Source organism: Etheostoma cragini, chromosome 7, assembly GCF_013103735.1.
Source record: "Etheostoma cragini isolate CJK2018 chromosome 7, CSU_Ecrag_1.0, whole genome shotgun sequence".
NCBI lineage: Eukaryota > Metazoa > Chordata > Actinopteri > Perciformes > Percidae > Etheostoma > Etheostoma cragini.
Genome location: NC_048413.1, coordinates 4,622,683 through 4,636,676, shown reverse-complemented (window position 1 = coordinate 4,636,676; position 13,994 = coordinate 4,622,683). Strand labels below are relative to the sequence as shown.

Genomic DNA, 13,994 nt, shown 5'->3' with positions numbered 1-13,994 from the left:
AATGAAGAAAACAGCAAGACATTCCCATCATCCTCAGCCTTATCTGAGAGAGATGTTTGGGACAGTAGACATCAAGAAAAATGAAAAAATTCATTAATATCTGTTTAGTCATTCATATTTTAATCCTTTATTTTATTTCCAGAAGCCAACTGAATTCATATCTTGCTAATAAGTCAGAATCTTATTAACCTGGAGTCCCAGTCTCTGTCATAATAATCATATATGTTATGTTTTAGTTGTTGCCAGACATCCATTTAAAATGTAGCCATTGCCATATAAAGACGTGTCCTCCATGTCCCCTGTTGTCCCTCAGCGTCTCTCTAGTAACATTTGTGTGCTCCAGGTAGTTTTGCAAGGCTACTTTTACTTTTATACTTTAAGTAAATTTCCAAGCCTGTACTTTGTTACTTTTACTTGAGTAAAGAAGTTTAATCAGTACTTCCACTTTTACCAGAGTATCTTTTAACACAAGTATCTGTACTTCTACTTAAGTACGGAAAGTGAGTACTTTTGCCATCTCTGTATCTGAGCAGTGGCTTTAAATTAGCCAAGCCACCAAATATTAACTTTGGCAGATAACTTTAAAAGTTTGCTAGCGAATTTGGCCAGTGATGGAGTAGTGATGTAGAACAAATCCTACATTTTCCATGAACACTATGTTGTACCCTGCATAGCTATGGGTCATAGCACACCATTGTCTGTATATTATAGTACAATATCAAACCAAAGTAAGGAAGTGATCAATTCTCAGCATCAAATAACACCAAATCTGATTATTATATGGTTCTGTGGTCTTCAGAAATATGAGACTTCTCCCCAGTTAACCTCTAGAACAACACTCTAAACCACAGCTGGAATTCACAGTAATAGTATAATAATAGTATATTGTACTAAACTCACAAAGGAATTACAAAAAGGCACAAGAACACAACTTATCTTCCTCCACAGTTCCTTCCTCTTTGAGCTTTGTTATTATCCTGACAACCAAAATCTGTTTTCTTTTATACCCCCCCCCACACATACACACACACACAATAGTGTATGCAAAATGACATTCACTCTCTCTCTCTCTTACACACACAAACAAACACACACACACACACACACACACACACACACACACACACACACACACACACACACAGGCTGTGCTGATGATAAAACCAGATGTGGCCTCACCTCTCGGATCTCTGATCCTGAACTGGAGGTGATGCAGTAAAGTGAAACCAAATGCCCAACATAACAAACTATGTGCACACATATTCCAGCCAGCTGGCAACAATATGATCCAACATGATGTCTGCACATCAGTATAATTAGGCATTTAATGAGTTTAACGTTTTGTTTTCAGTCAAACTTATTCTAACTGTATTATATTTTTTTGGGCTACATTGAACCCTGAACAGTTACAGTGATGGTTTGCAGTAATTTCACCCTAGGGTCCTTTGCACCACAACTTCAAGGTTTTGGCGGGGTATTTGGCTTGAGGTTGTGGTGCAAAGAAGCCTAGGGTAAAATTACTCAGAACTATCACTTTAATTCTTGTTTACCCACTCATATGTGAATGTCTGGGTCCAGATAAGCAGAATTATCATAGACTAAATCCATTATGTTGAACACCCCCCTTTTGTTTCTCTGTCAGCAGGATTAAAAAAAGAAAGAAAATGTGTCGATTTTGATTAGCTTGATGGGTTAGTTGGTGGAAGGGTGTAGCATCGGCCAAGGAAGAACTTATTCAAATTCAGGAGCGATCCAAATCTCAGGGCAGATGCTAAAACTATTTTTAGGCGATGCTTAATTAATTAATCTTTCCATAGTACAAAGTATGACTCTGCAAAGTTCTCCATTAGGCATGACGCTTTGGGTCTTACAGTAAATTCCGGTGCTTCTAAACATCATTTAAAACCCTGGTTACATTTTCAGTTGAACCATAACATTATAAAGATGACATCTCCAAAACACATTCACTGGGACATACTGTATGTCACAAAATGTGTACAGGCATATACAGTCAATAAAGGTTCAGTGGATAATATATATATGTTAAGCAAGTTCCGGCTTCACTCCTTTTATATGTGATGAGAGGGAATTCAGGAGGTGGGTATCAATGTACCATAATCTCCTGAAATCTCCTGAAATCTCCTGAAATCTCCTGAAATCCCTCTCATCCCTTATAAGGGAGGAGTGAAGCCAGAACTGGTTCAGCAGGTCCTGTATATTTAACTTGTTTGTTAAACTGCCGTACATTATCATGGCAGTATAATTACTCTCTGTAGAGTAATGTATGCCACGGGTGCCAGAGAGAGATTAAAGCTCACATACTGTATGAAATCTGAACTATACAATTAGAGCCATTAAAACACCTCGGTGTATTTAAGACCTGAATTTTATCTGATGGAGTTGTGGAAGTGGATTTAAGATGTCGGTCTAACTAGTTCTGCAGCCAATTCCACCGTCTTCTTACAGTTTGTTTCAATCTGTTATTTGACATGAAACAACGAAGAGTTCTACAAAATCTTGTATGTTTTAAATTTGTCATTATAGCATACGATACTTTACTGGTGAAAACTCATAATATAACGTTTAAAACCATATTTAAGTAGGTTGAAAGGAGTAAAGATTGTGAGCAAGAAAGGAGAGCAAATACAAATATTTAGTCAAAAGTTAAATTAATCCGCCGTTTAATCCACAACATTCCACTTCCAAAATTGCTCTGGTGCCACTGGAAAATCCACCAAGTGTGCCTTATTTTAGGTCAGATATCCGTCCCCGTCCTTTGTCTCTGTTTTGGCGTTCTAACCTCTGGTGGATTTCCGAGGACTGTGGTTACCTGGTCCTCAGATCTCTGCAGGGTAAATCCAGACAGCTAGCTAGACTATCTGTCCAATCTGAGGACTCTGGTTACCTGGTCCTCAGATCTCGGCAGGGTAAATCCAGACAGCTAGCTAGACTATCTGTCCAATCAGAGTTTTCTGTTGATGACTAAAACTTCTTCTGAACGTACACATCCGTTCCACCCAAATAACTTCCTTCTTCAGACTATTTAGCAGAGGCACCTTGGCTTTGGCCGGAACTTAGCCCCGCCCATGATTGTGATTGGTTTAAAGAGATGCCAATAAACAACGGCACGTTTTTCTCCAATCCCAGAATGCTGTGTGGACTAGTCAGACCATCCCCATCAGCCCTCTGGAGGAAGGACCGCAATGCAAGGGGGTTACACGCCGGGGGGAGAAGGTGGTTGCATGCAAGCAGATATGTGAAAGTATACACACGTCGTCCTCTTACAGTAACTATTGGGGCCCCTCCGAGATATTACAAACACCCATCAAACACACAGTCCTCTTCCATATGTGTCCGCCGCAAACACAGACAGACACGCAGAGGACAGGAGGTGAAGTTTAAACACACACCTGACAGCGTGTCTGAGGCTGAACACCGCTCTGCTTAGTATCTTAAAGAGACAGACTCAAACACACATACGTTTGGAAAATAATTTCAGTCTCTGCTTACAGTGTAACCAACAATCTCAAAGTCTCTGTCTCCCCTAAGAGATTAATGTCATCCCCCTAAGGGCATTTCAACACTGAGCCAAGACACATGATGAATTAAACTCAGACTGCAAAAGAACGAAGGGATGTGGACCAATGCAGTATGAATGGTACAAATCTGCCACTGTGGAGATATAAAGGTCAGAAATTATTTGCCGTCAAATTTGAGGGTGCAAGTTTCAGGGATAAGTAGGCAAGCTGTATGTGATTTCTACAAATTGATGCAGGAAAACATTGAACATCTGACAATAGGAAAAAACATAGCTGGGAAAATAAAACCTAACCTGTTGCTCTGTATCTACTGTCAAACAAATGATTGCCATCTTCCGGGAATGATGGGGTAACAGTGTCAACCCTCCTAGCAGCAGTATATTCACCTCTACTGTACATCAAACTACATGACAGTCCCACCACCCCTCCCCCATCTCCTTCTCTTCCCTCTAAATCCCTCCTTTCCGCCAAAATTCTGGCGTGTGTGTGTGTGGCTCATAGTGATACAATGGATTTGACAATGATGACGGCTTAATGTAAAATCCCTGCAGGTAGCCACACACACATTTACACACGGACACACACACAACTACTACATGTACTCATGCAATACACACATTGACACATTATTGAATGAATCACATAGTGCCCCACTTCCACTTCACATGAAACACCTAGACTTATCTAGAAATTCTCTCTCTCTCTCTCACACACACACACACACACACACACACACACACATTTGCTGCATGTTTCCATTGTTTGGTGCCAAGTTATGGTAAGAAGGAAATATAACATGCCCACTAAATAACTACATGAGAAACAAATATACAGGACCCTCATGAAGGACTTTTTATCAGGGTGTAAGTAATACTAAATATATAGAAATAACTATATGAGGAACATATATACAGGACCCTCGAGAAGGACTCTTTATCAGGATGTAATACTAAACATATAGAAATAACTACAGCCCTTCTGGCTTTTATCCTATAACAGTTTTTTCCAATTGCTAAAATACTAAAATTGCAAGGCACAATTATTTAAACTGACACACAGAGAGGAAAACTTCTTCTCAAGTCTCCAAAGGCCAAACACATTTTCTGCTTTACACACATTTTGCATTTCAAAATGGCACTTTTTAAATGCACTGAACACAGTTCCCTGCAGAAGACACAACAATCCGACAAAAAATCACATGTTTCCCATTTCAAAACATTGCCATACAAAATTACACTACATAAGCTAATTGGCCAATTATATGTGCCACCTGGCCAAACACTTCAACGGTTAAGTGCAAAACTCCAATCAGGATGTAAGCACTATGAAAAGACCACAGGTGAGTACCTTTTTTAACAACAACAATTGAATATGTTGCAGAGCGGTAGAGGGAGGTTGAGAATAAGACGGGGAGGAAAAGTGAGAAGTAGGGGTGGAGTAGGTAGAGGAGTTCATGGCCAAAGAAGACAAACACTTTCAAATGAAATCAGAGCAACCTTAGTAGATCATGTCATCAACCATGGGCTGACAATGTGTGAGGCTGGAGGGAGGTTGCAGGAAGCTGGTATTCTGAACTTGGTTTTGGAACATAATGAAATCAGATTACAAGAAATTCAAAGCCACATTATCCAAGACACACCTTTGTTCTGTCTGTCCACATTGGCTCGCATTCTAAAGCAAAACCAAATCGGAATGAAACAACTTAACAAGGTGTCGTTTTAGAGAAACTCTCAAGAAAACAAAGAGGTCAGACAAGCATATGTGGATGTAAGTACTATATTGACTGCAGTACACTACATGCAACATTGTCTCCCAGTGTACTGGATAATACCATATTTACAGATTTTTTTAATTTGTTTTCATGGTGTACTGGAAATGGATGCTCATGCAATCCCACATGAGTTCATCTTTATAGATGGGGCTGGGTTCAACCTAGCAAAGACCAGAAGAAGGGGGAGAAACGTCGTTGGCCACAGAGCCATCATAGATGTTCCTGGCCAACGTGGTAGTATCATCTCCAGTATGCACGATGTCCTCCACCATCATGCCAACCTTGGACCATACAACACAGCCCATATTCTCACATTTCTGGACAGACTTCACAACATTCTCATACCACCAGAGCGTATGAATGATGCAGACCATCAAGGAAACCGGTACGTTGTAGTATGGGACAACGTGAGCGTTCATCGTGCAGCCGCAGTCCAAAACTGGTTTGCTGACCACCCAACATTTCTCGTGCGATACCTCCCACCATACTCACCATGTCTGAACCTCAAAGAAGAGTTCTTTTCGGCATGGCGGTGGAAGGTATACGACCCGCGGCCCTTTGTGCGCGTGCCACTTGTGCAGGCTATGGAAGAGGCATGTGATGACATTGATGTGCAATTCAGGGATGGATAAGGCACTCAAGTGCTTCCCCCTCGATGTCTGGTGGGGGGGGGGGGACATATTGTCTGTGATGCCGAGATGTTGTGGCCGGACCCGGCTGTGCGGCAAGATGCTGCCTAATTATTTTTATGATATATTTTGAATGAAATTTTCTTTTTCAGTTTTTTTTGTAAGAATATTTTTTTTCAGTCCCATGTAAATATATCTGCAATTTGTTGCACTGACTTGTTTACTGTAGGGAATTATAAAATAATGTTTTAACAGCATTTGTGTGTATCTGCAAATATTTCTGTGCATGTGAACAATCTAAAACCTATTTTATTATTATGGCAAGGCATAGTAAAGATGAGGGTGCTTTTAATTATGCCCAACAGTGTGTAGTTGGTTAGGCAAAAATCTGGTAATGTGAATGAAGTGTGTGGCATTTCATGCAAAAGTTTGATTTTGATAATGTTATGTGTAGTTTTGGTTATAGTGCTTCATTTTGCAGGATATATGAGGTGTTTTGCAGTTTGGGTGTGTGGTTTTGTGAATTGTGTTACGTATTTTGATAAAACCAGACTAGTTTGCAAAATTGTGTGTTAGCAATAGGAAAAAACTGAAAGCAGTGGAGAGTTCATTTCAGATTTAAGTTAGTACTAGACTGCACATTTATTCTGCTTGAGATATGACACTAATAACAACATACATGCACGTATTTGTTGCAGACTAGTGCTTTAAAATGCTTCTCATTTTTTACAAATGTGCTGTAAACGTCAGGTTATACATTCTCCTCTCTCTCTCTCTGCCCCCTCTTTGTTTTCTCAGCAGACTCATGTGTAATAAAATCTCACATCTCATTGGCTGAAGACGAAGACAGACAGTACGTAGTCCCAGCCAAGAATAATCAGATCAGAGCTATAGATCTGGGATATGAATTCTGTAATGTGGATTTTGCAGCGTGTGTGTGTGTGTGTGTGTGTGTGTTTGTTTTTGAAGCTGAGTGTTGGAGCCATTAGACGTGTGTGTTCACCAAGACATTCTCTCATTTTGTTCAGTCGAGGACACAAACACACACACTTGCACTACAAAATTCAGTCAAAACAATGTTGGTTTGCTGCAAGTGTGTGAGTCATGAAAGTGCAGTCTGATTATCTGTGTGTGTGTGTGTGTGTGTGTGTTTGTGTGTGTGTGTGTGTGTGTGTGTGTGTGTGTCTGTGTGTGTAACTCACGTTTCAGTAGTGTTCATGAGAGCGTTTTAGTATTGTGCGCGAGAGCTTTTTACTTGTATGTGTGTGGGTTAATGTCCCAGATGGGCCCTCATATGTGTGTGTGTGTGTGTTTGTTTGTGTGTGTGTGTGTGTGTGTGTGTGTGTGTGTTTGTGTGTAAGAATCTGTATCTTACTTGTAGGGGTCGTTGGGGTCCTTGGCGTTGCAGGATTCAGCGTGTCCGTTACACACACAGCGTCCCCCGATACTGATGTCTTTGATACTGTAGTAGTACTGTAAAATAAAAACAATTCATGAGTTCTACTTCTATAGATGGCGTTAATGTGAAGAAGACTGACTGCTGGTAAAGATGGATTCAAACCATGCTGGATTCAAACCTTTACGTTTGTCATTTTTTCTTCTTATTTTGCTTCTTTCATGTTGCTAACATTCTATAGATGTATAGGATAAGTGAAAACAAGCGTATTCCATTTTGCTGCTAATAAGATAAAGTATCTTCTGTTAGTCATTTTTGGAAGAAAAAATTAATCAGGCCTGATTGGTTGCCCTGTCTTACCCTGCGGGTAACAGTGGGGTCCCGGAGCGCCTTGCCCATCAGGTGTCCCAGCAGCGTGTTGGTCCTCAGGAAGCGGAGCCGGATGTTGGTAGCCTTGGTGAAGTCCCTCAGTACAGGGGAGTACGAGAAGTTCATGGCCCCGGGCCGACCGTTCACCAAGGACACCACCACCTGGGACAGGAGGACAGAAGCTTCATATCAGCCCACAAACCCACACATATGAGACATTACAGTCTTGGAATACAGCAGAGGGAACAACACATTTGTCCCACTTCAATGTGTACCAAAGCAGAAATACGGGAAACTCTTTTCTAACTGCAATTATGCAACACTCAGAGCAGAATTTGGCTAAGGTAAGGCAATTGATGTTTCCTAGGCAGAAGTAGGCAGACCTGGTAATGTTATTGATGTGGGGTATACATGATAGTGTGCTGTCAAGCATATCAGTCACATATTCAGCACATCCTTATTAGAATTAAGTAATTATTAATCCATAATCACATATGTTGCTGATAGGGATGTCACAATTTAACCAGAGTTAACCAGGTGTAATTTAATGCCGTTGGTTAAACAAGGTGCAGAGACCACATGCTTACCTTTGTTGTCTATTTACAGAACTCACTCAGGGGGGGGGGGAGTTCTGTTGTTCTATTGGCCATGGTTTACTGGAATAGTACAGCTATGAGCTACCGCTAAGCTAATGTTAGCCTGTGTCTTAAGATGCATGCTACCAGCAGGTAAGCTAATGTTAGAATGTGTCTTTAGATGCATGCTATCAGCAGGTAAGCTAATGTTAGCCTGTGTCTTTAGTTGCATGCTTCCAGCAGGTAAGCTAATGTCAGCCTGGGTCTTTAGCTGCATGCTACCAGCCCGTAAGCTAATGTTAGCCTGTGTTTTTATTTGCATGCTACCAGCAGGTAAGCTAATGTTAGCCTGTGTTTTTAGCTGCATGCTACTAAGAGGTAAGCTAATGTTTCCTGTGTCTTTAGTTGCATGCTACCAGCAGGTAAGCTAATGTTAGCCTGTGTCTTTAGGTGCATGCTACCAGGAGGTAAGCTAATGTTGCCTGTGTCTTTAGCTGCATGCTACCAGCGGGTAAGCCATGCAGTGTTTGTTGTTGTTGTTTTTTTTGGACATGCACAGGTAGGCGGGGTTGAGGAGAGAAAAATAACTGACTGACTGCTGTCGACCAAAACACACACTCACCTCTCCATTTTCCAGTGGGACGATACGGGAGTATTCAGTGGTGCAGACGATGTCGTTATCATTGCTGATCCTCTCAATGGTCCTCTGTCCAAAACGCTCAATGCAGTCTCTCTTGGAGGCTATACACACACACACACACACACACACACACACACGAGAGAGGGAGAGAGAGAGAGAGAGAGAGAGAGAGAGAGAGAGAGAGAAAGAGAGAGGAAGAGAAAGGAGGATAGGAAAGAAAAGCTTCTAATCAGCCCAATCACATGTTAGCAAACGTGTGAACATCCTGAGCATCTTGTGGCATTTTAATGATGCGTCTCCCTGTGATAATTAGAGGGGGTGGAGGTCTATATTTACCCAACAGTCTTCCCTAAATATACCTCAGCTGCATTTTTAGCTTCAGAACCGCTGGAATGCACAATGACTAGCTTCCACACAACTCAACACTACATCGCTATGTTTTGGTGTTTTTACCTCAAACAAACCAATCTCTGTTCCAACTAACACGCCCAGGCCAAAATATCTCATCAACACGCGTGCACAAAAGAACAAGAACAATGACATCAGACGCAGTACGCTGTTGCATTAAATTTAGGGATGTTATGGAGGGAGTAAGCACGTTGGCTTTTAGTTCAAAATGTCTCTGTAATGGCAGCCGTGACACTAATGAGAAGGTCCGAAGGACTTTACCATTCAACAACTGTTCACCTCTAAACCTGAGGTCCAGGACTGTACCATTCAAGTTGTTAAAGCAATTGGTCAGTTTAGCCGACGTGGCTGAGGCCCAGGCTACGGCGCGCCCCAACTCCACTATACACCTTGTGCCACATGTGTACGGCGGCCTAGATGGGACCTGTATCCCGATCCCTCCCCCCTCCGATGGGATGCCAGTAAGTCATGTGACTTACATGTTCACTACGTAATTTTGCCGTTTCCATCAACATTTTCGAATGTGATATAAAATGCAAATAAAAATACGTTGATGGAAACGTAAATCCCTGTGAGATATCCATCAAATTCAAGATATTTTATTTATCCGCCATCTAGGACACCTGGGGCATCTTACAATAATGCAAATGACTGCATTATACACAAACACACACACACAAACACACACACACACACACACACAATCTTCAACTACGAGCCGCGACCTGTTAGCAGACATGCCTGGAATTCCCCTGCAGCCCACCTGGATTGACAGCTGCCACAGCCAATCAGATGGCAGCTCTATGATGTAATCCCCACAGGGTTGCTATTTAACTCTGAGATTAGAGGGAGAATTAGGGCGAAACCAAGGGGAGGTTAGGAAAGCATGAAGTGATGAAGATGGAATCTCACTAGGTTTGCTACTAATAACAAAACTTCTGGAGGCACTGTAGAGGTGAATATAGAGATGTAAATTTCAGGGGGCTGAAAACATGGGACTAAGATTTTGTTTATGATTTCATATCTCTTTTGTCTCATTCTCTAACCAATGTGTTGTTATGATGTACACCCCAAAGTATACTATACAATATAATAATTTAAAAATAGGACATTCTTTTTAACAAATTGCAGGAAATGAAGTGATTGACACTCAAAATGTTCTGGGGTCCCATGTGTGTCCCCAAAATGCCCCACCCAATGTTAAAACAAACCCTACACCCCAGGGTGAATGTAGACGTTTCTACTCACAGGCGAAGTACTGCCAGGGTTGGTAGGTCTGCCCAAAGTCCACGGATCTCTCCAGAACCCAGAGGTCCGGACGGGGAGAGTTTGCGAACTTAATCAATACGTAGGCCACGTGGAAGAGCTGCAGAGACACAGAGACAAAGACACTGACATAAGTCACATACTCAGATACGGTTCACATTGTTTTGTTCTCTCTGAACATGTCTGATGCTGCATGGCCGACCCGTCACTGCGACCAATTTCAGAGAGTTTTGGTCACACCAGATGCTCCTCTGTCTCCTTCTCAGGTTCTGGCCTCCTCTCTTTTTTACCTTGTCGTCCCTCATCCATTTCCTGAAAGGCCCTGGAGCTGGTTAGCTCTCGTGGGGCTAATCAAGTTCAGCTGTTCCACTGTTATGTCTGTCAGACCTTAGACTCCCTCCCCAGTGGAAACAGAACACACTTTCACAACACCATGACTAATCACTATCACCTCCTATTTTACACCTCCAATGTGCGTGTGTGTGTGCGTGCATGCATGCGTGCATGTAAAAGGAGGCTTACACTCACTGTAAACAGGGAGTGGGAATCACCAGAGGCTTCACTATACAATGTCATCACTATACTTAGCCCACAATACGATATTATTACAATACTATTGCAATGGTAGCCTACTGTGAAAGTAAACTTTGTCAACATTTGTTTATCTAAAAAGATACATGTCATCTCACTTCAATTTTGTTGCTGCAAAATGGGATTATCAATAAAACAAAGTGACCAACTCATATATAACAACAGATCCATACTTGGCGTATGTGTATTGATACAGGATTACTACAGAAAATATCACCAAACTATGCTGTGTTTTCCACATGTAATGTCCACTAACCTGTCTTATGTCCACATTTCAGCAAGTTCAACATTAAGCTGTTCTTTGGCTCCTCATCCAAGCACGCACGCGCGCACACACACACACACACACACACACACGCGCGCACGCACACACACACACACACACACACACACACACACACACACACACACACACACACACACACACACACACACACACACACACACACACACACACACACACACACACACACACACACACACACACACACACACACACACACACACACACACACACACACTAATCACCAGTGATCTCCACACTTCCTTCTTGTAACAGAGAGCTCCGTCAGAGGTGATGACAACACACAAAACAAACAAAACACACACGCACACAAAGACCTGCAAAAACTACTACTCCTCCATCACTGGGGAATGCCAAAAGTGTGTGTTTTAGGATGATGAGAGAGAAGAAGGATGGGGGGAGGGGGGGTGTTGACAGAAGAGAAGTTTTTCCATCCATCCGTCCAACCATTCACACTTTGTTACTACAAAGTTCAAAGATCAACTGTCACAACTTTTTAGTATTTACTGTATATCAGAACCTTAAAGTAACCTTAAACCCTTAAACATGTTTATAACAAACGCTAAACATACTCCAAACAGACTTTTATATCCATTTTGGTACAGAAGATTGTCCTATTAGAGAAGGTGGCTTCTTCTAAGACAAATAAAGGCTTAACCAAAGGTACTGTGTGTATAAAGGCGTGTGTGTGTGTGTGTGTGTGTGTGTGTGTGTGTGTGTGTGTGTGTGTGTGTGTGTGTGTGTGGGTGTGGGTGTGTGTGTGTGTCTGAAGGAGAGCTAAAGGACTGGAAACAGAAAGCGAGGCTTCTACACGTCCCTGAGGGCCAAAGAAGACATACCCAGAAGCATTCCTGTGATTCCAGGGTTAACGTTGGACCAGCTCATGGAGAGACCCCAAGTTCACAGAAGATGACGTGTATGTTTGCACCATAGAGTAGCACTTTTAAAAATTGTTGTATGTGCTTACATGAAAATCAAGTCAAATCTGGTTCTAATTCTAAGAAACCCACTAGTGTGAGATAGAAGTTACTAAACGTAATCTGCCACTGTTGTCAGGGAGCGCCTGTGGCCACAGACATGATTCTGTAGTTGGATTTTTAATGTAGTAAAACATTTAAAGCTCTGAAGAGATGAAATGTAGCCTCAGAAAGCAGAATAAAATGTTAATAAAGCGCTGCACTACGTTCTCTCTCAGTTGTCTGTCTCCAGGTCTAAGAGCACGCACGCACACACACACCCACGCGCGCACACACGATTGCGCAACAAAAGGTTCTGCTGACCCTGTTTCTCTCCAACATGCGCACACACCCCTCCGCAGGATTTATGGATTAGTGGCAGTCTCCCAGGCCAGCCTCCCCTGGCTGGTTACCCTGGCAACAGGCAGCCAGCAACAGGTCAAACTAGGTGTGAGAGAAAACCAGTGGAGAGAATAAGAAAGATTTTGGAAGAAAACAAACTGCAGGAAAAGAAAACAAGGAAACAAGAGTAAAGTGGTGACTCAGAGAGGAGGCAGCCCCCCCCCACACTAACAACTCAGCCATCATAGACTCCAAAAAGATCTCTAAATTACTGAATAAACTTCAGGTGGCTTACTGAGGCCGCGGTGAAAGAGCCAAATATCTGACTTTACACCAAACTCTGCACACCTTTACTTTGTCACATCACTTTCTGCTCTTCTCCGGTCATAACTACTACGGCCACTAGAGGGCCCCATAAACCACAATTATAAGTTCATATGAGTCGTAATTAGTGACTGAACAAACAAACTATGGGAGCGTTTTCTTTTCAGGGGAGGGCCGTCTGATTACTGTATCACGTACATGAGGCTTCTCTATTCAAGCTGACACACACACACACAAACATACACACACACACACACACACACACGCAGACGTTTCTGGAGAAGTCAAGACTTATAAGAAATATAAAAATGTAAATCAGAAATATTAAGATAGCGTTTGAATGCAGACATTGACCCTGTGCATGTCTGTGGAATGCAGGTGTGTGTGTGTGTGTGTGTGTGTGTGTGTGTGTGTGTGTGTGTGTCCGGCCCCTGGCTGGTTTAATAATTGTACACATTCCACGGTGGCACCACATTCCCGGTGCCTCAGGTAACCATGGAGATACGATGAGAGACACAGTAAAAAAGAAAAGAGGGAAGGATGGAGGGATGAAGGAGGGAGGGAGGGAGGTGACGCTTCAACATGTACCAACCCTGCGAGAGAGAGAGAGAGAGAGAGAGAGAGATAGGATCCAACACAAACTTGAAATGTCAACTTTGTGAACATTTTTATCTGACATTATACGAGTTTGATATTTGATTATTCCTGTAAATGCAAAATGTGCAAAAATGCAAAAATGTCATCAGCTTATAACTCTTTGGCTGTTTTTTTATAACAGTGTATTCAATATTTTCGGGTTTTTCAATAGAAGACTTCCTCTGACATTTTGTTGACTAAAGCACCATCAAAAAGCCAAATAATCGGTAGCTGCAGCCCACCTCTTA

General features: G+C 42.0%; 1 protein-coding gene across 1 annotated transcript in view; it reads right to left on the bottom strand.

Annotated features, from left to right (window-relative positions):
* Positions 1–10,898, bottom strand: part of lama5 (laminin, alpha 5) — an 84,555-nt gene extending 73,657 nt beyond the window's left edge. Inside the window, exons 1-5 of the mRNA XM_034877581.1 lie at positions 10,834–10,898; positions 10,576–10,718; positions 8,902–9,020; positions 7,696–7,866; positions 7,315–7,412 (exon numbers count right to left, since the gene is read on the bottom strand). Of these exons, the coding sequence (XP_034733472.1) occupies positions 7,315–7,412; positions 7,696–7,866; positions 8,902–9,020; positions 10,576–10,718; positions 10,834–10,898 (596 nt within the window). The remainder of the gene's footprint in view (positions 1–7,314; positions 7,413–7,695; positions 7,867–8,901; positions 9,021–10,575; positions 10,719–10,833) is intronic.
* Between the last annotated feature and the right edge of the window lie 3,096 nt (positions 10,899–13,994).